The sequence below is a fragment of the Hippocampus guttulatus genome, chromosome 11 (genome assembly GCF_054856545.1).
Source record: "Hippocampus guttulatus isolate MCC_2025c chromosome 11, RoL_Hgut_1.0, whole genome shotgun sequence".
NCBI lineage: Eukaryota > Metazoa > Chordata > Actinopteri > Syngnathiformes > Syngnathidae > Hippocampus > Hippocampus guttulatus.
Genome location: NC_141271.1, coordinates 13048803 through 13074446, shown reverse-complemented (window position 1 = coordinate 13074446; position 25644 = coordinate 13048803). Strand labels below are relative to the sequence as shown.

Below are 25644 nucleotides of genomic sequence, written 5' to 3'. Positions count from 1 at the left end.
CAAATTCATCGGCGGGTTACTTTGCATTGAGCTGTGATGTCATATGGTTTGTCTCGTTGATGCAGCTTTCAGCATCCCGCCTAGTCGTGCGAGGAGAGAGATCAGGATTCTCCACTCTAATTCGTATTGTGTTAAGATGAACTGAAATGTGACATGAAATCTGTTTTGGAATGTCTGTTGTTAGATCCTAGATAACAGCTGTGGTGTTTGAAGTTTCTGGCAGTCTTCATTTCACCTTCACTATTTTTAACTTCATTTATATGCTTTAAAAAAAACATCAAGTGGGAGTCGATCAGCAGCCTTTTTCACTAAGAAGAAAAAAAAACGATTGCACAATTATGTTGCGAGGCTTGTTGACACGGTACTTAACAAGGCCGGCGTAATACCCTCAAGAACTAGTCTACATACACGCAGTTTATCTCGAACAGACTGCATGATAGTCGCGTGGATATACGAGGGTCTTACGCTTTACCTCATTAATGTAATGCGGACTGATTCCAAAGGTGGCCTGATGGGAAGCCCCCTGGCGCTTTGATGAAGACTTCAAATGCCATATTGGCTTTGTATTACCCTCGGTAATCCCATCGAGATATAATACCTGATGGCGGTTTTAACTGTTGTCGCCCAGTGGGGATGCCAGTTGGGGTGTGCAAAAATATTGGTTCTTCATTCATACACTGCAAAAGGTTTATGGGCGGGTATTAGTCAAGCAGTCTGCTCAAAGAAAAAAAATATATATACAGTGAAACTCCTCTACAACGAAATCATGTTTGCAGCAAGAAATATTTCACAACAGGGTTTTTTTCACTGGAGCAAATTTGATCTCAGATGCAAACACACACACACACACACACACGCAAACGTATGTGTACTCTTTATTTTTATTCCAATAGTGCATACGTATGAGCATACACTTATTTGACACTTCATATAGCCAGTGTAGAAAGAAAAAAGGGAAAGAAATTGCGAAATTTATGATCAGCATTCACTTTCACTTACATCCATTTCTTGGATAATGTCTTTAATTTTGTTTCCTCCATCTTTCAGTTTGATCACTTTGACCCTCTCTTCTGTTTGTCACAGCTCTTCTTGTCTTAGCTGCTTGACATTCAAAGGTCCGTTTTGTAGCAATTTGAGCAATGCAACGTTCTTGCTGCGTCTGAAACTAACAATAACAAATACTTCCTGGACTACTGCGCATGTGTAAACCAGTGTGGTGGTTGCTGTTGCCGTTTCCGAACGAAGCAGTAGAGGTCGCTGTTGGATTAGACTTCGTTGTAGTGAATCTCGTCCCGAGGCAAGAGCAGAGAAAAAGATTTCGTATAACGCAACAGGGGTTTTTTTTCGTTGTATGGGGGGCAGGAAAGTGGGAATATGTTCACACTTGGGGGTATTTTTGTCCATGTAGGTTTCGTTGTAGAGGAGTTTCACTGTATATATATTTTTTAAATGTCGGGCTTGAAGTGCTGCACTTTTCATTCACCCCACACATTTTCATCAGTTTCATGTTTAGAACCATGCATATGTCCACTTTTCTAATTGACTGGCACGATCCGCCAGTATAACAAAGGCAGGAAGTGTGGGAGAGCAGCCAAGTGCGTGCCAGGCAAAGAATGAAGCGGTCGGTTTTTGTTCTCGTCAGGGGTAGAATGGTGACGTGGATTTATAAAGCTGAGTGCTGCGATAAGACGGGGATTCGCGGGGAGAAGACTCAACTATGAGATGCTGTTTATACAAAAGGCACAAGAGGAGGATTTAACAAGATGCGTGCAAATGCGCGCACACACGCGGGCACGCGCACACACACAGGTATATAAACAATTATGACATTACCTTTCACTAAGGCCCAGCCAGGAAATGAGGCTGAGGGAGTGTGTTGCGAAGATGGAGAGTAAGTGGGAGATTAAATGGCAAGGCGTAAGGAGGGGTAGTCTGAAGAGAAGTGGGAGTATGAAAGACAAATCTTCCTAAGAGTGTTTGAGAGGAGCTATGCGCAAAGCTATCGTTGACTAAAATCCTTCATAACATCAAAGATTTATTCCCCGTGCCCAAAACATGCACGAAATACCCCTCCATTCAGCATCTCCCTCCCCCTTTTTTTTTTCCCCCCTCCCTGCCATCTTTACCAGCTGCAACTTTCTCCATCCGACAGCCGGCACTGACTGTTTGTCTTGCGCGTCCCTGCCGTCCCCGGGGTTGCGGGGACGCGTGGGATTTGGCGAAGACTGCCAGCATCCACACAAAACCTCACCCCAACAGGCACACACACACACACAAACAACCAAAAAAAACCTGACAAATCCCACGACAGCAATTACCTAATCTATCCAAAGGCTTGCTCCGATGCACAGGGGTGCTCCATGTGCAGCAGTATGCTGTGACACTATAAACAGCATTGATCAAGCTTATCGTGATTCCCATTGCAGAGAGGCTGCCAGTAATGAAACCCTAATAGGTTTCGTCCCCGTGCTGCTCTGCCTTTCCTCCCCTCCATTTTTTTGCCGGGATCCTGCATCTCTACATTCCCCTCCCTCCCTACGTCACACCAACCCCAGATGGTAAAGCACTGTGACCAATTAAAGACTTCCCGGAGGACAGAACCAGTTATAGGCGCGGCCATCTGACCGTTTTTGTGTGCGAACGCACGTGCGCGCGTCTGTGTGAGTTAATAAACCTTATAAAATCATACCGCTGTGTTTTAATCAGTGTACAGAGCCTTGTCATGCTGCCAGGTCCGCCAATCTCCCCTCTAAATAAAGGCAAAGGGCGCATATAAGCTAAACTGGCATGCCTGCCTCCTCTCCTGTCCACCAACACGAAATATGCTGATTCCGTAAATTGTCGTGCAGATATCTGCTAGGCTGATCTGTCAATAGCTGGAAACAATGCAAATGAAATCGGAGCTGCAGCTACCAAAACGTAAACCCCAATGACCTGCAATGTCATGTCGTCATGCAATGGAAAGTCGGCTCAAAATATTAAAGATGCGTCACAGTCAATAGGTCAAATCTCAGCTCAGATCGTCCCATTCAGCGCTTGCATGTCCTCCCCGTACTCCCAAAACATGCATCGTATGTTCCTTATAAGCTTTAACTTGTCCACGGGTGAATGTCTGTTTGTCTTTATGTGCCCTGCAATTGGTTGGTGACCCCTCCAGGCTCTCTCTACCCCACCTCCTGCACATAGTTAGCTGGGAAAGGCTCCAGCTGACCCGCAAGCCGCAACCCTGACCTACTACAAGCACTACAGAAAGTGGATGGATAGAGCGATGGATGGTGGCAGTCCTTATTATTGTTCTTCCTAAAATGGGAATGGGAGGTGTGTATTTGTGGAGAGGCATTTATAAGTTGAAGTAGTTCCCCTGTGTATTGACGAGAGGCATCCCTAAGAGATCTCTTGAGATTGAAGGGGGAGAGGGGGTGAGTTGGAGGATTGATAGAGGAGATAAAAACAACTCAGTTGAAGGGAAAAGTTCACCGCTCAGTCAGTTACCCGGCTGACATCCAGCAAAGCAGCAGGTGAGGCAAATGAGCCATTGCCAGTCTGTGCTGCCAGTCGTTTTGGGAGGGATAAATAGATCTTCACTCCACCCTTCACTTATAAAACACACCAATCGCACCCGCACAAGATGGAACTAGTCGTGAGAGCATGAGCGCAATGTTCCCTTTCAATTTTGTATGTGCAATAGTTTCAGATTCCATGAAATAATATTTAACGTCATTTCATTGTCTGAAATGTTTCTCCTCACGAGGGTCTATTTATTATTATTGTTTTTTGGTCTCATCTTATTTGACTCTAAGTAGGACACAAATAAGCACACGTGCTTAAACAAATGATGTATGAAGCCTATTTTTTATTTATTTTTTGCTCTACATGCGGCAGTGTTATTTTTTTTGCCTGTTTTGGCAAACTAAACCGTCTGTAATATTGCAATATTCAACTTTCCAGCAGCGACTTAATGATGCTGCTTTTACCTTACACGCCAGTGAATCCACTTCATTTTTCTTGCCCAGTTGATACTAATGACTTCATGCCGCGGGTTAAATGACACTTGGAGCTCGACTAACCACGAGTTGACATTGCAGTGTTATCCAGGCAAAAGGTTACTCTTGAACGAATTCAGTCCTCTCACTGCTCACGCTTGGTTGAACATCCCCGAAGATATTTGTTTGGCAGGATTTGCAATGTGTCATGTGTGTCAGTAACTCAACGTTGCATCTGTGCGCGTATTCTCTCACGTGCATGCGTTTTGCAGGTACATTGTCGAACAAAAACAGAGAAAATGCTCGCTGACCCCGCCGTGCTCAGATAAGGCTTCAAAGCGTCAGTGAAATACGCGAGCAGCCCATCTCAACTAGACTCCCGACCGTACGTTTCCTGGAGGCAATTATCCAGCAAGTTCCGCACTTTACCCGTGCACGTTTTAAAGGCTCAAACACAAATAGTCGTTAGCGCATCCATATTCATGTTGTATTCATATTCAAACTGTGGCTGTGCTCTGGTAATCTCGTAGAGAAGAGGCAGCAGGCCCTGGAGGGTTAGTGCTTAGCTTAACTAATCTAATCAACTGGAGGAACAGCGCTGCATCTTTAGCCTATTATAAAAACATTAATAAACACAGAGTATGGAGAACACACACCAATATATACAGAAACATGAAATCTCGCTCATCCTCTCAAAACCCTTACTCAGTCGGGTTGGCGTCGGACAAACCTAAATAAGATTAGGCCATCATCGAAAAATAATTTGAGAGTCGGGATACGCTTGACACTAGTATTACACTTTGATTGCTTCACTGCAGCAACATCGGGAGCAGGATGTAAGGTAATGCAGCAAATGTACCTTACCAACAACTCATATTAGACCCACGAAGCACCCACAGCTTCGATTCCATTACGTAATCAGTCCAGCTATGAAATTCCTCCATTTTAGAACATCTTCTAGGCCGGTTGATACTCATGACTTATTAGCCGTCTATTTCGTCCTTAACTATCTACCCATACAGTATCTCGAATACAGCCACCACCCAGTGTAAGATTTATCACGGCTGACTCAATAAATAGCATTTGTACAGGTAATTAACTTTTTTAAAAAAAATTCTTTACCGATATGAATATGAAGGTGCAAAGTGATGACGAACTTGGCAATATATGCAAACTACCTCAGCATCACCCGAACCAGATGTGAATTAGCATTTTCTAATGAGATTCATTCATTCATACAGTATAGAGTGTGTGATTTCCTGCAGAACAAGACTCATGGGGACCCAGCTAGTTGCATATTATTTTATACCTCCTTACAAATGTCCCCTTTAACGACAAGCTCAAAAATCTCGGTTGGTCATGTTGGGACTAAAAAATGTCTGCTTTCACCCTTTGTTCCAAACATATTCAGTCGTGCTAAGATCCGCGAGGTTCTTACGGCCGTTTTCAGTCAAAAGCATAGCAGAGATCCAACGGGAGGACTAGCGCACAGTCTCAAACTGTCCGCTGAGTGACAGCTCGCCACAGTGTGACAATGAGAGATGTGTGTATTTGTGCGTGCGTGCGTGCCATGTATGACAGGACACAGTGACAGCAATGTCGCAGCGCCTTGGCCGCTAAAGTAGACGGGACGAGCGAGGAAAAGTGGAGCCAGGCACCGCGATAAGAATCTCTTTCCATCTGGACTCCTGCCTGCTGTGCAGCTTAGAATCTCTACAAGAGGCCGTGTGGGGAAATGAAACCGAGGAGGTGAGGGCGAGGCCAGAGAGGGAAGCTGGCAGTGTCCCTCCAAGGAGAGACGAGAGATAAAATGCTCCGCTGTCACAAGGGCCTCGAGTCCCAATCAATAGCAACAGACTCAAATATACAACTTCCCTTGTCTGTTCATCTCGACTTTCTATACTCACCACCCTTCACCAATTCCACTATTTCTGCACTTGTCAACATAAGGTTTTCCAAGTGTCTCTCCAAAGATGCTTCTCGGCATTTTCCCCCCAAAACCATCTTCCACCAAGGTTCCCATTCAATCATCGGTTGCCACCATCATCCTGCACTATAAGTGCTTCAATCAGCTGGATTGACTAACCTGCACCCCAACCTGTCTGGCACCATTTTAAAGGCTGAGGCATGGGCCGAGCTAAATTGACTCTGGAGATTTGGATTGTTGTAGAGACCAGGACACATGTAGGAACTTGGGAGATTGGCTTGAATTGTCAGTGACTAGGTTAGGTCTCATTTATTTACATGGAAATTAGTAGGCAACTGTACGGTATGGAAAACTTAAAGAAGACCTGTTATGGAAAATTGACTTTTTTCTCAGTTTAATACAAAACAGTGGGTCTCTAGAGCAGAGGTGTCAAACATACGGCCCGCGGGCCAGAACCGGCCCCCAAGGAGGTTCGATCCGGCCCACGGGATAATTTAAAAGTGAAAAAAATGCATTAAAGACACAGAATGAATATTCTAAATAAAATGCAATTCGTGGATTATCCGCTAGGGGGCACACTGTTTTGATCACAGTAGAAGACAACATTGTTTTGATCGGGGAAGAAAACAGCAGTCTTAGTCTGTCACTGAGATAGACCCAACGCAGCAAATGATACGAAAGCGCCAATCAATGCTTCTTGAGACCAAAACAAAGGAAATAGATGAGATTTTGGTGATTCATAGCACAGTATGGTATCATGTTAATGGTTCGGCCCACTTGACATCTCCTGAGTCCGTATGTGGCCCACAATGTGAAAGGAGTTTGACACCCCTGCTCTTGAGAGTATGCCAAGTGATCACGCACAAACTTAAAGAACCAAGTACATCTTATGCAGTTTTATTTCTGAAAACGTGTCTGTCTGCAAGACATTCTTGCACTTACACCCCACTTGTTGACCACACCAAGTGTCTGACCCAAGTAAATGATAAGTTAGGCTGTCTGAAGATCCAGAGCAAAAGAGCCACAAAGCAGTGGTCAAAGCACTATTATGTCAAAGCAAAAAGGTAAGCAGAGATGCAATCTTAGCAACGATGAACATTAGCCAACAGCGTTACCGGCGGTGGCTTCGCATAATGTTTATAACAAATTTTGCCTAAGTTGTCTACACAGGGATGTGGGTATATGTTTGGCAATGCCATGAGCCACACCACTACATTCATTAAAAAGCAGAACTCTATGTTTTGGTGATGAAGTGCAGCACCCAACAGTGCTAATGCAATGGAATTTCTAAGTGAGTTAATAGTGTTAACTTCTTACAAATGACACTTCCTTAATTAATTGCGCCGTTCAGTGTTCTAATTGTATTTCGTTTTATTGTTACAGCTCACAACCTTCAAAGATTTCATTCATTTCAGTAAATCCGAGTCAGGTTAGCATTAAAACTACGGATTAACGTTTGACTACATTCCCTTAAAGGCTCAATTAAACAAACTGCAATGACGTCTCGAGGGACAGGAGGATCAATCTTTGGAAGTTCTTAACCCCTCTTTGAAAGGCAGTGCTGTAAAGATCAAAACATTGCTTCCTCGAGAAGTGCCATAGCCGAGGCCTTCGTATGAAGCGGTTCTATTCAACTGACATCATGTTGCTGTTGTTTTTGTTTTTAAAAGCAAATTGGTTGAGACTGAATCCACAGTGCCTCCGCTGATTGCATCCAAGTAGCACGCTCCGTTTTGTAAAGTGCATAATGCTATTATCGAGCCTCCTTTCTCATCCAATTAATTGACAAATTGATTATGTGATTATTACACCCATCCTCGTTTGCACCCCGAGGTGCGTTGCAGGACGGCGATAGCTTGTATAGCCAGGCAGCGTGTGATTAAAAGAAAGAAACACGACGCAGGGCTGTGATGCAGTCAAGCAAGCCAACCTACCGGCACGAATTCCATTCGCTGTCGTAATCAACGATGTTTTTAAATTGAGCTTTTAGGGGAGGGTTTCTTTCGTCATGAAATGACAACAATCAACAGGCAAGATTGCACTGAACTATTGCAACTGGTACCGAAAAATTGGATGTTACAGGTCAGATATTTACAATGGAATACCTGAAGAAAAAAACAAAACAAAACAAAAACACGTACTGTAAGGATTTGAACCACTCTAAGGAGAAGGAGCGAAAAGCGCACACTAATCTTGGGAATGCATTACTTTGCTTGTAACGGGGTCACATTTCTGCGCGTGAATGGATTCATTCGCTCCAGTGAGAATGTTTTGGGGACGTAGGCCATAAATTGGAAGACAATCAATTGTGCGGCTCGACAAATGTGGCATTTTGCAGGAAGCCTGGCAGCCAGGTTTAAAAAATATATATGTTTGCCTGGCAGCTTTGGTGCGCCCCCATTGAAATTCCCAACCTTCCCATCTACTTTAAGTGTTTCTCTTAATTTGTGCGGTGCTAATGTCAATCGGATGTTACAACATCAGCAATCACGTCAGGCAGAGACGATTTAAAATGCATCCATACGGTGTTGGTCGTATGGCGGATAATGCCTGGGGAAAGCGTAAACCAATCACACTGCACTTGAGTTGAAGTGCGCATCATTTATTGGCCCACTAGCCACTTGCGCTATGTCTGTCTCCCCATTTCCTTTCTCTCCAATTCAGCATTTATTCCATAAATCACTTTCTTTATTTCTCCAACTACTCACACGTTCAGAAGATGGGCACGCTTTCTCGGTCCAATAATGATCAAGGGAAATGCTTATTTTTTTTCCCCCAACGCTGGTATGCACGGACTATTTGCTGAAACGCCAAAGCTTCATTTTGTCGGGGACTCTCCATTGATGCGTTTTACGACGGTGAAGATGAGATTAGGCTTCTTAGAGCAAGAGCAAGGCACTACTCGTCCGTTCCGCTGCTCGCTGGACTTGCTCGCACACAGACAGGCTGGTGCGTAGGATAAGGACAGTCATGACGACCATGTCAGCCTGTTGTCCTTTTTTCCGGCAATCTGACGTGTAGGAGGAAGTCCAACAAGACTTAAGCACAAACGGAATGGAACAGATGGCGCTTAGTCAATCTTGTGGGGGGGGGCACCAACGCTCACAAGATCTGAAAGACGGAGGTGTGCACAGAGAAGTACAAGTGACCTCTCGCCTTGCAGACCCAATTTGAATACTCGCATTTCATCACCAACGCACATCAGCAACACACACGCACACACGCAGTTTGAGCTTTAACACATCAAACTGAGAAGTGCTTTTATACAGTCGAACTGATCTTGAAGGCACCTGAGCTGGTAAAATTCATGATAAAAAATCTTTTTCAGGGAAAAAAGACTCAAGTATCTTTTTCCCTGAAAAAGATTATTTAACTTCTTTTTTTCTGCAAGGTGACATACATGATCATTGCGGATGACAAAACTCTAATAATTTGTTGTCTATTGGCATAAAGGGAGCGTGTTTTGTTGTTTTAATGGAGCGTGTTTTGTTGTTTTAATGCGGTAATGGGTTCATGATGGCAACAATTTGTTGACACTCGTCATCAAAGTTAAGGTAGCGTAGCATGTTGTTTTAACATGAGAAAATCATGTTTGACACTCAAAATTCAAATGAAATCGAATTCAAAATCATAAACAAACCGAAACACAACCAGTGTCCCAGAACAGATTGTGTTTAACTTAAAAATAAATCAATAAATAAAAAGGAGTCAGATTTTGGCATCCAAAGAATTTGTTCAAGGCAACAGCAATGGCCGTTTTACTGAGTAGAGTGAAAATGAATATTTTTATTTTATTTTAGTCATAACGCGAGTCCAACTGAGCCATAACACACACTATTCAAAATACATTTTGCTACAATTTCACTGCAGAGGGGTTACAGGGCATAAAAATGGGATGTGGAATATTTAAAATATGGACTCATAAAAATATATAAAATAATAAATTAAAAAGAAAACGACGCTAAAGTCAGTTTCGAACTAGATGCATCGCATTACACATTGCAAGACATTTTTTTTACTCAGTTCAAAACACCAATGTTTATATCTATTATACTAACGGTATTCAAGTCGTACAAAGTGTACAGCACTCAAATGGGGCTGCAATCCATGGCGTAATTTACAGCGATAGCGTGCCGTATCAAAGCATTCGACATCGATGACGGCATACCTGCAGTATATAAAACGTAAACATAATGCTGCTTTGACTTTTAATGACCATCATCACAAAGCGTAATCCATAAACAAATGTGTCAAGCTAACGACACGCAGAGCGATAACGCTAGCTGCAAACCTAAACAGCGCTGCATGACGCTGACGGGTGTTTGTGATATTTTGGTCAACCTCGCGTAATGTGTTACACACAACCACAATAAAAATCATATCGGCTCTCATTACCTGGTGTGGGGTGTACATAATGTTGTGGCTTGGGAGTCACAACCCTGGCGCATGCCTTCAAACTCATCAATCTGTCTTGTTTAAAGCAAATCAATAGATGGACGCATTTAGAAAGTCACCGTATTCAACAAGAACATAAAGGCAACATTTTCAGGGGCAAAACTCCAAATGAAAAGTGAAACGTAACCTTTTCCGGCATTGCGGAAAGGTGCTGTTCCTCATGTTAGTGGAAATAATCGTGCATTTGTGCCGTGATAGCCAATTACAACATTCTCATGCATATTATTACTGCACCGCCCAAGGCAGCATTGCACAAGGCCTCAGCGGAGTTCCATTTTTATTTGATTGATCTAAGTTTAGACACACGGAAAGCTACCTATACCGCACTCGCGTTAGAACACGCACTGCAGATTTGCAAACAAAATCATGCAAACTAGAGACACCCTTAACATTGGATTTTGAAGATTACCTGCACCTTCCCAGTATACTGGAACCTTTATATTGTCGGACATAACCCGATTTTGGGTGACTTCGTCACCCTACAAATTATCCACTGATTTTAAAACCGAGTGGCCGGAAGCCAGTCTTGCCCTGCCGCCCAAAATAAGATGGGATAGGCAGCAGCTCCGCCATCATCTTAATGAGGACAAGTGTGACAGAAAATAGATGAATGGTTGGATTGTTACAAATAGAAAACAATTACAAATCTTTCACAGGATTGAACTGTCACATTCATTTCTTGCTTATTTAGACTAATGTTCAAACGGGTCTAAAAACATGTGAACAGTAAAACAAATACGGTCTCAGATCGACCTCTCACTTCCTTACTTTCTTAATGGTCACACAAGCAGAAACAGAATTGAACTAATGCTGAGCGCAAAAAAAAATAAAAAAATAAAAAAAGATCATCTGTTACTATCTCCAAAGCCGGGAAATTGCTGGGTTGACTTCACATTCTGTAAATGTTTAGACAGAATGACAACCCAGGAAGAGGCAGGGAAATGGACTTTTGATAAGTGACAAAGACATGCGTGGTGACGCTAATGCCACGCATCCTTCTTCTTCCCGTGTTCTTCTTTGCTGAGCACTTCATGTTGAGGCTGCTCTAACTCATTCACTCCCAAAGACGTTTTTAAACGTCTTTTCAGACTTGGTCTAGAATTGGCTGGTACTGAATGAGTTTTAAGGGAAAAGGTGACACAAAAAAGCCCCCAAAAGATGCCACGCACGAGCTGATGTGCCACTGTGATTGACACGCATCGCATTGGTTCGAACGCCGATGCTTCGTCCGTGTTTTTTTTTTCCACCCTCTCATAATATTTGTTGAGATTCAAACGATTATGACTTCAAGGACGTACGGCTTTAGAGGTTCCACTGCCCTTGCTTCACAGTGCACGGTGGTCTGTCTAATACATTCGCCTCATAAAAGGGCTGCCACATCAAAAGAACCGAAGCACATTAGAGGAAGAGTCAAGGACTGATGTCGGCAGCCAGAACAGTAGGGAGCAGAGCAAGAACGGGTGGGGTGAGGAGGAGGGGGGGGGGGGTGTCAAGGTCTCATTTGTCCACAAAGCTTGAAGAAGGCGTGCAGCTGTTCTTGGAGCACAAAGGAACATCACATACCCAGCGACAAAAAAAGCACGATACTCGTGTGGAACCCGACTTCCAAAAGCAGGTTAAGAGGTTACGGATAACGGATAAAAAGGACAAGATTAAGTCCCACAACGGCTCCTCTGGTTTTCTCTCACGTGCATCCAAAACTACTGTGCGCTGTCATCACAGTCGGCCCACATTCACAAAACACGCCAAAGTTGGGAGTTAAACAACTGTAACGACAATGTGACAATCGTTTGTGAACGATGTCAAGAGTATCAGGAGGCAACACTATTTCTATAAATCTCGGAAAGTGTTTACATTAACTCGGAAATCACAATGTCCCATCACTGGTCCTTCGGGGCGCCTCGTTGGCTGCTCCACACTCCACTTTGCTGCAACGCTCCGTTTACCTTACGGCCCTCTCGGGTGAAATTTGTCAAGAAGCAACTAATATTTGAGCCTCGGTCTTCTCCCCGGTCGCTTGCTTGCGTTGTCCGATTCTGACTGATACGTTCAATGTCGCCCGGCTTTCACAGTTTGTCTGGGACGACTCGGGCAATTTTGGTTGCTTCTTTTGCCCTTTGACCCCTGAGACGAAGGTCAGCCAAAGTCTGCATTCATGACGACGCCATGAATGGGGAGGGAGTTTCAAACGATGGCAGCTGTCCTGACTTGTGTGGGCCTGTTGGACAAACGCGCAGGATGTGTGTGTGCGCGCGCGTGTATGTGTGCGTGTGTTGTAGGCAAAGACTGATGAACAGGTGACACGGTACAGTGCAACATATCCAGTCACCACAGTTAAAACAAGTCGAACGATGTGATTCCAGTTGATGAGACTCTAATCCTGCTAACGCACTCTGCATCTCACATTTGTTTCGAGCGTCAGCCAAATGCTTGACCGGATTTGGACACGTGTGGCTGCACAATAGCAGGCCACAAAAGGGGCCCAATCATCGAAGTGTGTATCAATGCTCGCGCTATTGCTGTGATCCCATGAAAAAAGACCTCAAGGAATGGAAGGTTTCCCAAAGTGGGAACCATTGGAGGACAGCCTGCACCTTTGAGCATCTGTACTTGTCGAAAGGCTTTGAGGGCTTTTTTTTTTGCGGGAGGTGAATTGAAGTGCTTCATCTGAGATAAAACTTTAATTCAGAGTTTGAGGGTTCCAAAAACAACTAAGTAGCTCAGAGGGGGACACAAATGAAGGCAGAATTGACGTTTTTGGAATAGCACCTTTCTTTTCTAGTGACAATATTTTCCGAGGCTGACATTGTTGAGCTTTAGATGTCAGATTCCCATTACAGTAGTTAAGGTCACCGCAGTGTAGCTTGGACTGCTAAACCCTTTACTTGATCGACTATAGTCAAACTTAACCGCATAAATGACTATTATGGATGAGGGAAAACACATTCTCCGAATGACTATACTTGTATATCGACACTAGTGTCATATTAAGCTGAATCATGCTGCCTGGAAGAGTTGTTGGTTTTAACCCTGGAGAGCCCAAGAACCCTTTTCGTCTTTGTAAAATGATGAATTATACATTAAATGACTGTTATATGTTCACTGAACACCAAAATATATGTTTTTTCAAATATTCAATGCTTTAATCCTAATTTAGGATGAGGGCCAAATTTGACCCTTTGGGATTTAAGGGTAGCATTTGAGTAGCAGAATTTATAGGGGCCAAATTTGACCCCGTGGGTTTCTCCAGACAGCAAAACTACATTGAATCACTGATGCCTCAGTTGGTTGAGGTGGCATAGCCCATCACCAATTTACGCTAAAACAATGGGAAAGTCATAATTAAAGCACGAAGGTTGAACTCCTAACCGGGCACATTCAGGAGTGAGTCTGACTAATTTTGCATCTGATTACATAACGTTGGCAGTCTCTATGACTCTTTTCATCGGTGTAACCATTTTTGAAATGCCAGAAACAAAAATAATCGAGACGTTCTGTATTGTCTATTTGGCAAGACTATTTTAGAAATTCTGAATGATGTGAGGGCTGACTTGGAGACAGCCACAGCAAGGAGTCGAGCCGTATGACTTGAAATTGACACAATTCCAGCACATATACAAAGCCCCCCCCTACCCCCCGAAAGGGCGTCAGTAAACTGTCAGTTTACCTATTCCGGTACCACTTCCAATACGATCACTTCAAAGTTCATTTTGTCCTTGCGCTGTCTCTCAAATTTTCCATGGTTGAAAACCATCAGAACTACCCGAAAGTGAAAAACTATCATTGATTGGGCTCCACCACTTTTACACATCACCAGTTGCGCCTGAAGATTCGAACATCACTCCCCGCACGTCCGCCAACTGCTAGAGCGAAGAGTCCGTTTTTTTTTGCGATAAGGCCCCAAGTGCGCTGGTAACCAAGCGTGCGTTATTGTGCAACGCTGTGACATATTGCAACGTTTCTAACCTTGAAATGTTGGAACCGTCATGAACCAAGAGCCCCTCAAATGAAATGTGCAAGCGTGTGTGCTAATTGCTTTCTGGTGAAGACTCACCGGTGAGGTTGGTGCGGGCGCTGTAGGAACCAAGGTAGCGGCCGTCAGTGTTGGGTGTGTAACACTCAAACAGTCCCTGGTCCTTGGCCTGCACTTTGGTGATGTGCAGCATGGCCGAGTCACGGCTCAGCCTCTCCACGTAGATGTCCTTGCTGTTCACTCTCTGGGCGTAGACGGCGTAGGCGTAGTTGGGTTGGGCTGTGCTCACGATGCGGATCTCTCGGTCCGGTGCGGACGGCAGGTACATGGACCACTCGAAGTCCTGCTCCAAGCCTTCCTTGTAGCCCGTCACGTTGCACCAGATGGTCACGTGGGAGCCTTCGGTCCGAATCAGGGGCCCGCTTTGCACCGTCACCACTCTCTGGGCCACAGCGGCACCTGCTAGGAAAGAGAGAGATGGGGAGAAAAGCAAGAACGTGGTTTACAAAACGGCGCTTTGAAATATTTAGCAATGGCAGTGTTTGCGCACCGCACCTCTCGTAGGAAATAAAGGAACATCTGCAGGTACACATCCTCGGGAGTGAGCTTGAGGTGTGCGCGTACACCCTGTTTTTCAATGCTTGAATTATTCACTTCGTCTTTTAAGCATCTGCTATGCAATCCTACTCGCTGCTGTTTGGTTTGCAGCTAAACGGATGCATCGTCGCGAGCGGGCGTAAACTGTGAGGGGAACGTAATAAATATGCATTTTGGCTGTAAACGCCTTTTTTTTTTTTTAAAGACACATTTACACATTTATGCTCGAGCATGAATAAATCATGTTTTCATTTAATCATGAATGATTACAACACGCACCAATTATTACAGCAAACCGAATGCTGATTGCTGCATAAATGAAAGCTCGTTTAGGACTTTTCAATACATCGTCGGACCGTTTGCTGGCAGACGGTGTGTGAATGTTGCCTCATCCGCACGCGGACCCCACTTGCACCCCGACACACAACATTCTCCATTCAGCCAAGAGCTACAAACACCCCCTCCTCTTTTGGGTCCGGACAAAACAGAGCAGTTACACATGCCCAAAATCCAGACAGAGCGACAAGTATGTCGTTTCCTGTCTGCACAAACAACTGGGATTTGCAGCTGTGGGTGTGTGTCTTTAAAGAGACAGTGGACACAATACTTGGACATTAATAATTCACCAGACAGCTTTTTATCTTCTGCAGCCCCTCCCATCAGCTCATAGTAACTTTGCCTTACACTTAGACGGCCCTGTTTTTTATTCCGTGTGTCTGTGTGTGTGTGTGTCGGCATATTTCGCTGAAAAAGGATGAGACCTTTGAACCTTGTGTCCAATTCCGTGAGCACAATTCAAGGGGGTGGGAGTGTTTTTGCTCTGCGTGCACTCGTACTTTTACATACACGTGTGTGGTGTGTGTCATGCAAATTTGCCGGGCTACCTCATTCATCATTTCCTTTCTGTGCATAAAGGGTCAGGTCTTCTGTCAACTGCAATTGAGGCCCATTGCACTCGTGTGCAGCTTAAACCCACTCAAAATGTCTTTTAAGAGTCCTTGAATAGGATTTAAATTGAGCTGCCATCGTTACTCAAACCAAAAAAAAAAAAGAATGGCGACAGTAATCATAACGTACAGTTATTTTTCTTCAAAAAGCCCCCCCCCCCCACTTGTTTCATCGGGCTACGAAGCTCAGGATCGTCCTCACAATTTGTATGATCTTTAAAAACGGAATATTACAAACTCAGAAGTGAAAATTCTTAATTTGGCCAAAGGAGACAATCATCTGCACATCAGCTCCATTGAAGCATTAATGCTGGATATTGCTTTCAAGAATGGGAGGGGGCTCAAACTCCCACTCACCCAGGTACATTTACAGATAAAACTCCAGGGAATGCAACAGGGATATTATTAAAGGCTTTAGATAACAAGAAGCTAAATGCTATGTAATTATATACTGCTCATTATTGGCATTGCTCATTTGTACATTGCGGCCCATCTGGAAAATGAACCTCTCTCTCCCCTGTAATGAGCATCAATTCATAACGCTGTGCAATACGTGGATTCTCGGAATCCAATTATGAAACGAGTTAAACTTTTGGCGCAAATTTACTGAAGTACACGATGTGCCAATTTCTGCCAAAACATAAAATAAAAATCTCACGGCACACTGCCCAAAAAAACCCATCACAAAATGTAATGGATGTACACTAAAATAATCATCTCTTCTCAATTGAGTCACATGACTTCGGGCAGTCGACGGGGTACACCCTGAACTGCTCGCGAGCCAATCGCTGGACGCACAGAGACGAACAACCATCGGCGCTCACGCTCACACCTAGGGACGATTTCGAGTGTTTCATTAGCCTGCCATGCATGTTTTTTGAATGCGGGAGGAAACCGGAGTACCCGGAGAAAACCCACGCAGGCACGGGGAGAACATGCAAACTCCACACAGGAATCGAACCCTGCACATCCGCACTGTGAGGCCGATGTGCTAACCAGTTGACCATCATGGTGCCAATTTAAGTATTAGTAGTATTTGAATCTACTTGCTCAGAGAAGAAAAGAACAGAAAAATAAGAGCATGGTTGTATGATGCATTTGGTAAAAAGACCCCTCGTAGAATTAGAATTTCTACACAGATGGAACTCAAATATCACCTTATAACTTAAACGCCCGAGCCACTCAACTTGCGTAATCAATTAAGGACTACTCACACGACTCTCGTAAGAAACCGAACAATTTTTCGGAAGGAACAAATTCATTGAATATGACATCATCAGAGCAGACCAAAAGGTACTTGTCATGTTATGGGGGATAAGGTCGAGAAACAAGTTGGGAGAGGTCAACGATTGCCCCAACTGGACATTCTTCCTTTGCAATCAAGGCCTATCTGGAACGACGCAAGGTTCCATTTGCCTTTATGGTATCGCTGAGTAGTAGTAGTTCACTGAGTAGCGGAGTGGATTTCACGATCGAGAGGCACAAGATCAGCAGAAAAGCTTGTGTGCCCCGTAAATGAGCGAGCTTGTAGTGGTCATATTTGTCAGCAGCAGGAACGAGCAAAAACCACATTTTGCTACCCAAGGATCTAAATCCTTTAGGATCTTTCAAGTTCATTTCGGCCTAAATCAGTCAGAACAGCATATGAGAAAAAGGGTAAAAAAAAAAAAAAAAGCCACAGTGCACCAGCGATTCCCGCTTTATATCGCTGTGATGTCAGAGCACTCTTCTGGCATCGCTCGCTTCGACTCAGTGTTGCACCGCAGCTGCATCACCGCTTCTCATGTTGCGGAGACTCATCTCCAACATGCCGAAAAACAGATCGCATTACCCGTGCATCTAAAATGCCGCACGGGCATCTGCTGAGGAAAATTTGCTGTCTCACTCGTGATTATATTTGAACCCCCTTACTCCGTGTTGCAACCGCCTTCAATCCCTTCTTCTACATCTCAGCCCTTCAAGCCTCCTCTAACGTCTCCTCTCTTTGCCTTGCGCCTGGAGGTCTTTTCAGGCAGGATTTAAACAGCTCTACCAGACTTCAAAGTGCCTGTCGCTCTGTGGGCTGTTTAGAGGCTGACAATGACATACCAAACCCTACAGACCTTCAACCGATCACACCATTCCGCTCCCTCCCAACCGCAATAATCCAACTCTACCCCCCACCTTCAACACACCCGCGAATCTTCCCCACATCCGAGTCAATCCCGGAGCACCCATATTTGCTCGATAAGGCCTCAGATTTGTCTATTATTAACACGCATCTCCATCGCTCTCCTCCTGCCTTCACTGCCTCCGGTGTGTCATAAGCGGCATCCCACACTGCGCATCAAGCTTGCATTTCGTGCAGGATGCCGCTCCATCTCCGCGGACCAACCCCGCACGCGGCCTGACTGTACACGGGTTGCCGGGAGAGAGAGGCAGATGACTCTAAAACACACACACACACACTCATTCAGGATGTTACAAAAGAGGATTATACTAAATGGAGGGGTGGAGGGGGATGCACTAATCCAATCATTTGTGGCCACTGTCTTATTCTCAGTGGGTTTCAAGGCTACTAGCACTTGAGCCTACTCACATCAGTCTTCCATGAAATGTGATAATTGCACACCTAGGAAGGTGTATAATAAAAGCACCACAGGGTGGAAGTGATATGTGCCCAAAGCACAAGACCAGATGTGCGAATACACAATTTTAGAGTTCCGTCATGAACCTGCGCAAAACGAGCATTTGCATGCCCAACTCCGAGGTGACTGGCACCACAAGGAAAAATTCGTCTTGAGCACATTGGAAGTTTGGATTAGACAAAGTGACATTCTCATCCACGTCACTTTTATTTTAGAGGCGAGGAACCGTCTCCACTAAACAAGGCTGCACTGTCACGGTCTGACGCGGCTGCCTCGTTATTTCAGAGTCGACACGCGCGCGCAGTGTGATGCAGATGATGCGTGTGTTTGAGTAATTGCAAAGACACTCCTGATTTGCGTCAAACTCAATGCACACATAGCCCCTGTTGACGAGGCTAAGTGCAAGTTGAAGTGTTGCCCCCCCCCTCCAAAAAAAAGTTGGAATAAAAAAAAAAGCTGCATTACAATACATTTTATACATCACTTTCATTGTTGAGCTCAGTATTGATTCAGATTTTCAAAATTAATTTGACTGGATTCACAAGGTCCCGATTTGATTTGATTCATGATTCACTTTAATTGGTTTTCATTTCACGCAGGCCCTTTCATATGGACGACATTCTCCGAAGAAGTAATGCTGCAAATCGTCGGCCATACTGCTGTCCCAGATGATTGTCTTTCGGATCTAAACTTACCGGTAATAAGCTTCAAGTGTTACATTGTCAGCCGTTCATTATGAATTTTAAAAAAAGTAAAGTCATCTCAAATCTGACTTGCTGAACGCTTTTGTTACAAAAATAACACTGTCACAGAAAGCAGAACCAGAACGATGGGGTTGTTATTATGTTTCTGAATCGAATAATGCCTGCCTCCTATTGTGTGAATGAACAGATGTCCCCCACATTCGCCCCCCCCCCCCACCCCCATTAACTTTTACAATAAAACACTTTTAGGGGCAAATTGTCTGTGACATGGAGCAGAATACACATTGACCAGTGATGTTTTTTAACATGCTGAACGTGGAGGCGTTCCAGCTCCGGCCTCCCTGTGTGTTGTTTGCATGTTCTCCCCGTGCCTGCGTGGGTTTTCTCCGGGTACTGCGGTTTCCTCCCACATTCCAAAAACATGCATAACAGGCTGATTGAACACTCTAAATCAGTGGTCCCCAAGCTTTTTTGCCCCACGGACAGGTTTAATGTCAGACAAGATTTTGAAGGACTGGCCTTTAGGGCCGGATAAATACAACAAGAAAAATATATGACTTGCATGAAAACTGTGGTATTTTTGTAACATAACAACAAACACGAATCATGACACGAAGAACGTCCGATCTGGCCGCAGCACTCTCTGGTCGCTATGGTAACATTTAAATGTGCCTTCAAAATAAGATACACCACAAATAAAGTGCATGAAAAATACGACTCACCATCGCCACATATTATGCAGAATGGGCTTGCTGTGTGGGAATCTCCCGTTGAGATAAATCCGAAACTTAAGTAGGACTCCTGATACTGTCTATTAAATGTTGCCTTCTTTTTCTTGAAAAATCATAGGCTGCTTCCCAAAGGAACTTTCCAAATATGGTTTTTTTTTTTTTTTTACTCATTTTGGTAGCTCTTGGGTTTCATTTTAGTAGTAACCTATCACGTGACCGAGAAGTGCCACCTTCACCTGCGTCAAGAGTGAGATACTGTAGACCAGGGATTTCCCTTTGAGGGCCATTATGACTGAAACCATTCAAAAAAAGTCAATAATAACGGATTATTCAACTATTGTTTAAGTTGTTGTAATGGGGGGTTTGGCACCAAAAAAATGCCGACAATTTCTCTCTTATTTATTACATATGAGAATTTGAAATTTTGGTCCATATTTTGGCAAGCATCATGGAAGTTGACATCTTTGATTTGCTTTCGCGGGCCACATAAAATGATGTGGCCGGCCAGATCTGGCCCCCGGGCCTTGAGTTTGACACGAGCACTGTAAACGTATATAACAGAGAATCCGGCAATTTTTCAAAATAAAACAACCTTCAGATTCCGAAATGAATAAAACGGAAGTAATGTAAGTTATTTAGTCTTTCTGTGCAAGCTGGCACCAAATGACCCGCGGACCGCTGCCGGTCCGCAGCCCGGGGCGTGGGGACCACTGCTCTAAATTGTCCCGAGGTTTGAGTGTGAGAGCGGATGTTTGTTTGTCTCTGTGTGCTCTGCGATTGGCTGGCAACCAGTTCAGGGTGTCCCCCGCCTACTGCCCGAAGTCAGCTGGGATAGGCCCCAGCACGCCCCGCAACCCTTGTAAGGATAAAGCGGATCAGAAAATGGATGGATGGATGGATGAACGTGGACGCAGTCCATGTCCCATCCTCCCGAGAGAGGTTCTGATTCATCCCCAAGATCTAAAACCCTGCGAAGCTTCTCAGACGGCGAGGTAGCAATGGCGAGAGGAAAAGAAGTTATGGTGTCGGGAGAAGATGAAAGTAAGGAAAGGGTGAAAGCCAGCGAGAGAACGGCAGCCGCCTCCAGGGTGCTGAACACTACAGAAATACACGGAACTAAGAGAATCTTGAAGCGTACAACTGCCTCATGTGCACTACATGTGTGAGACACAAAGGGAAAGATCAGGAACATGGCATTTTTCAGAAGTGGTTCTTCTCCCTGCAGGGCACTCAAAGCATTAAGGCCTGTTTGTATTATTGCCGCGGCGCAAAAAAGAGCCAGACCAATTCCTAAAAATGCAGAGAGAGAAAACGGTTGCATAGATTGTTAATAGTCAACCTTAAGAGGCAAAATGGCCATTCTTGTAAAGTCCTAGATCAGAGAGTTTGATAAACGCAAGCATCCAAAATGTCCTCATGAAGGTATAAAAGACAGCCAAGCCATCCAGGCCTGACAAAATGAGTCTGCTGGTGCCTATATATAGCAGGATCAATCCCAATGCGACAGCGAGATACTCCCGTCGCCTCTCTGTGCCTCTTTTAGAGAGGAGTGTGGAAAATTACCTATTGTCACCTTTATATTTTGACATTTCAGAGCAGTTCAGGGTTTTTTCTTCCTCAAATCCATTTCGAGCGTTTATGAATGAGGACCTATAAACTAAGAGTTAGATTTCCCCAAACAGTACTTGAATCATGGTTGGGTGACAATGAAATCCTCCTAAATGATCTGGACATTGTTCATCATCAAACTGTTTTTTTCCATGTCAATCGAGTAGCGGGTGTGTGCTAGCCAACCTTTGGTGTATTTTAATAAAGCCTGTGTTTGTTTTCTCTTTCGATGTGGTTTGTCAGTCGTCAACCCCCCCCCCCCCCCCGTCCGCAAAAAAAACACAAAAATATTCAACTTAAGCATTAATCACATTTACTGGTCAAGACCTCTGAGAAGCGATGGTTTGTCAGCCTCCAAACAAAAGCCACACATGTCACATCTGGTAAGAGACGATTGTGACCTTCATACAATGAGTCAATCAACAAACGTGACTTTACCCTGAAAAACAGCCGCAGCTTAGCATTTGTGCGGTTAGAATATCCCCTGATTGCAGGATGTCTTTTCACAGTGTCAAGGAGGATCATTTTCGCAATACCCTTGAAGCGCATCTGGATTATCGGTTATCGAGGAAGGATGACTTTACCGCATAATAGTTCTTCGCTCATTAATCCATCAACCAATCCTCCTTCCTGTTTTCATTCTTGCAAACAATCAGAGTAGGTTTTTGGACCAAGTTTTCAAACCGATCAAATTATTTGGAATAAAGCATTTAGGAATGAAATTTTTGATTTGGTTGATATGCAGGAACAGGGGGGGCTCAGACGAGGAGAAGGTAACCCATGTCAAGGAGCGACAAAAGACGCCATTTGCCCCTCCCAGCAATCTGAGATTCTTCAACCTGTGATTGATGAGCTCCCTGCAGCATCTCATATTACAATTCTAGCTGTGTCCTCCCCAGTTACGACGGCATGTCCTTCCCGCGGTGATAATGATGTAGAAATGTATAAATCAGCATTGCAGAGCTGTCTTAACCAACCACTGACCAACTCCCCAGAGGTAAAATATTCGACAAATCCTCATATTTATTGACTATTTTATTATCCGGACTGGTTTTAGGAGGCAGGTGAGTGATAATGTTTAGGTCTTTTTTCCATGGAAAAGCATCAAACCGGAGTTCCCATCGAAGCCTGCGGATGCCCGCCAGCCGCGAGACAGGTGCTCATGACATGGAGAAACAAATTGAAGACGAGAGGCCAAGCCTTCAGCTTCCATTAGACGAGCCAGTCAACAGCTGACAAACACTTAGAGCAACTGGCCATTTCGGCCTCAACCGGGGCAGAGAGGATGACATTGTTGGCTACAATGAGAAGATGAAGTGGATTCCATTATGGGTCAGCATTTCCTGGGTGCGTGGAATTTCAAGTCAAAAGAGGCAGCCAGGTGGCGTGCATGGTGCGGGGGATTACAAGATTTACATTCTGGGGGAAATCAGTTATGCGGGGGAGGGGTGGGCGTGGGTGGTTATATGGCGGCAGTGTGATGAAACAATCCCTGTCCGGGCAAAATCGACTTTTCCAAAACAACGCAACGATTGACAGAAGCGGGGTTTGTTTGTATCCGTATAGAGACGTCGTGCTGTCGACAGAAAAGATCCTGGTCAATATGATGCTACTGTATCTATTATTCATTTCCACAGCAATCGCATTAAATAATGGCGCAAATGCTGCTGTCGCTTCAGCGAGAACGGGATTTGAAGGTTTCAATATTATTGATGTTGGACCCGCTTGACAGGTATTATCCAAGCTAGTCGGAAAAGACTGTTTTTTAACAAGATCGCCGGACCAAAGGGATTGCGTGTGAGTTGACGGCGCAGTATAACTGAAAGGAAAGCGCACTCAATATTCTCGTATCTTCCTGAATGAAATCCTGTCTTTGCCCTTTCAGCTCGGTAGTGCCTTCACATTTCCTCCCAGCATTTTGTGGTTTCACTTCTTCTTGGGATCGATATTGTTGGGTCATTAACATCCTGCTCTGTTGTCTTCAAGCATGTGTGACCTGCGAATTTTACAATTCTTTATTTTACCAAATTTTATAATTTAGATGATTCCATGGCAAGATATGAACTAAGTTGAGGTCGACCAGTTTCCTGGAACAGTCGGCCCAATATGAGGCAGAACTCGGCTCTAGAATGTCATCAAAAGAAATTTTGTGAGTGGCTATGGAATATAAATTGTAGGAACATCTGCCTTCCAGAGGCCTGAGGCTCGGAATTTAAATCTAGACTTTCGTTCACCTTGTACATGTGTGGTTTTTCCTCCAAGTACTCCGCCCGGTTGGTTCAGTGAATACTAAATTGTCTGTGAATAGTTCTATACGCGTCCTGCGGTTGGTTGACGAACAGTCCAAGGATGGCAAGCGCGATCGAAAACGGATGAACGGATGATCTGAATGTGTAATCTTTGGAGAACATCACTTGAATGACTGCCAGCCATTTCAGAGAAGAAAAAAAAATATCCAATGTCGAATTTTGTTTTTCTTCTCAGGGTCCAAATGAACAAACAGGTGGCAAGACAGTAACTTATTCTGTGGAATGATGTGAATGCACAGCGGCGCAGACCGTTTCCTTTCTGTAGCTTCTTCAGCAATATTTATGAATGGTTGCAACTTTGTTTGCGGCATTAATGAACGTAACATCCATCACGATAGGTTGCTTAAGAGTAATTTATTCACCGCAGTTACACGTAAGACTCATTAGACATCGGCACAGCGAGAACGCACGAGCATAATATGGCCCGACACGTGGTTCCGCTCAGTCTGATGCCTCTGACTCTATTAAATTATCGAAGCTCGGGGTGCCAAAGTTAATGTAAAGACACTTTTTGCAACGTAAAAATAATTATCCGGGCTGCTTCACGAAGCACGCTCCATTTATACGCCGAGCTTTCTGCAGAGGCAGTAAAATACCAGTTGTTACTTGCTGATATACTGCATGTAGTGACCCTATTACCTTGTCCCGAAAATACAATACATCGCTTCTGAAAATGCCAACGATAAAAACAAACCATGTTTGGGCCTCAAAAAATGCATTTTGACCTGCCAGATCATGAAGCTGAAATCGGGCCCCTGCTTTTTGTTACACGCGCTTCACGTCATCCATCGGCCTCCTGCGCTAAGCTAACTATTCTTAAATCATGGCTCCCCTGGGCTACGGGCGCCATGACCCCACCTGTGTGGCTGCATATAACAGCTGGTGAGTGCAGGACGGTTGCAGCGGGGGTGGGGGGGGGGGGGGGGGGGGTATTTTCACGCCTGATTCCAACTTCGAAGTGTGCTCCCGTACACTGAGCGAAAGTGTACACCCAAACACACTGGAGGGGGCTGTACAAGCTGAGCGCACATGTGGCCACGCCACGTCATTCTCTTGTTTGTTTGGGAGCCCCATGATTTCGGTTGCTTCAATGTTGAACGTTTGTTTACTTCCCTTTGAACTGCCGCTCGTTTTACGCGGCACTCTTGGAAAAGACGTTTTTCAACTCACGAGTTTACTTACAGGAAAACCTGCAGCCTGAATAAACAGCATGTGGAAAATTACTGAAATTAATACAGCACGTTGGAACAAAGTAATACCGCCAATACCGTAATTGCATTTTACATAAAAGCGCATTCATCATGCACATCTTGGCTTGCGTGGGCTCTCTCTGGGTCCTTCGAGGTCCTCTTACACCCCCAAAACAAGCATATTAGATTCATTGAAGATGGTAAAGTGTCCACAGTGGCGAATGGATCGTTTGTCTATAGACCCCCTGTGATTGGCTGACAACCAATCCACAGTTTACAAGACAAGCGCTATGGACAATGAATGGATGCAAGGTAACCTGACTCAGATCACAACGCTTCTGTTTTCAACTGCAAACTACAGTGAATAGTTCAGCTCGGTAGTGCCTTCACATTTCCTCCCAGCAGTTTGTGGTTTCACTTCTTCTTGGGATCGATATTGTTGGGACATTAACATCCTGCTCTGTTGTCTTCAATCATGTGTGACCTGCGAATTTTACAATTCTTTATTTTACCAAATTTTATTATTTAGATGATTCCATGGCAAGATATGAACTAAGTTGAGGTCGACCAGTTTCCTGGAACAGTCGGCCCAA

General features: G+C 44.4%; 1 protein-coding gene across 2 annotated transcripts in view; it reads right to left on the bottom strand.

The window, feature by feature from the left end:
• The window catches only part of igsf3 (immunoglobulin superfamily, member 3), an 86511-nt gene that overhangs the window by 47979 nt on the left and 12888 nt on the right, over positions 1-25644 (bottom strand). Inside the window, exon 2 of one of the 2 annotated variants that reach the window (XM_086124306.1) lies at positions 14420-14800. In XM_086124306.1, coding sequence (XP_085980432.1) covers positions 14420-14800 — 381 coding nt within the window. The remainder of the gene's footprint in view (positions 1-14419; positions 14801-25644) is intronic. The other variant, XM_086124307.1, reaches the window with a different exon arrangement.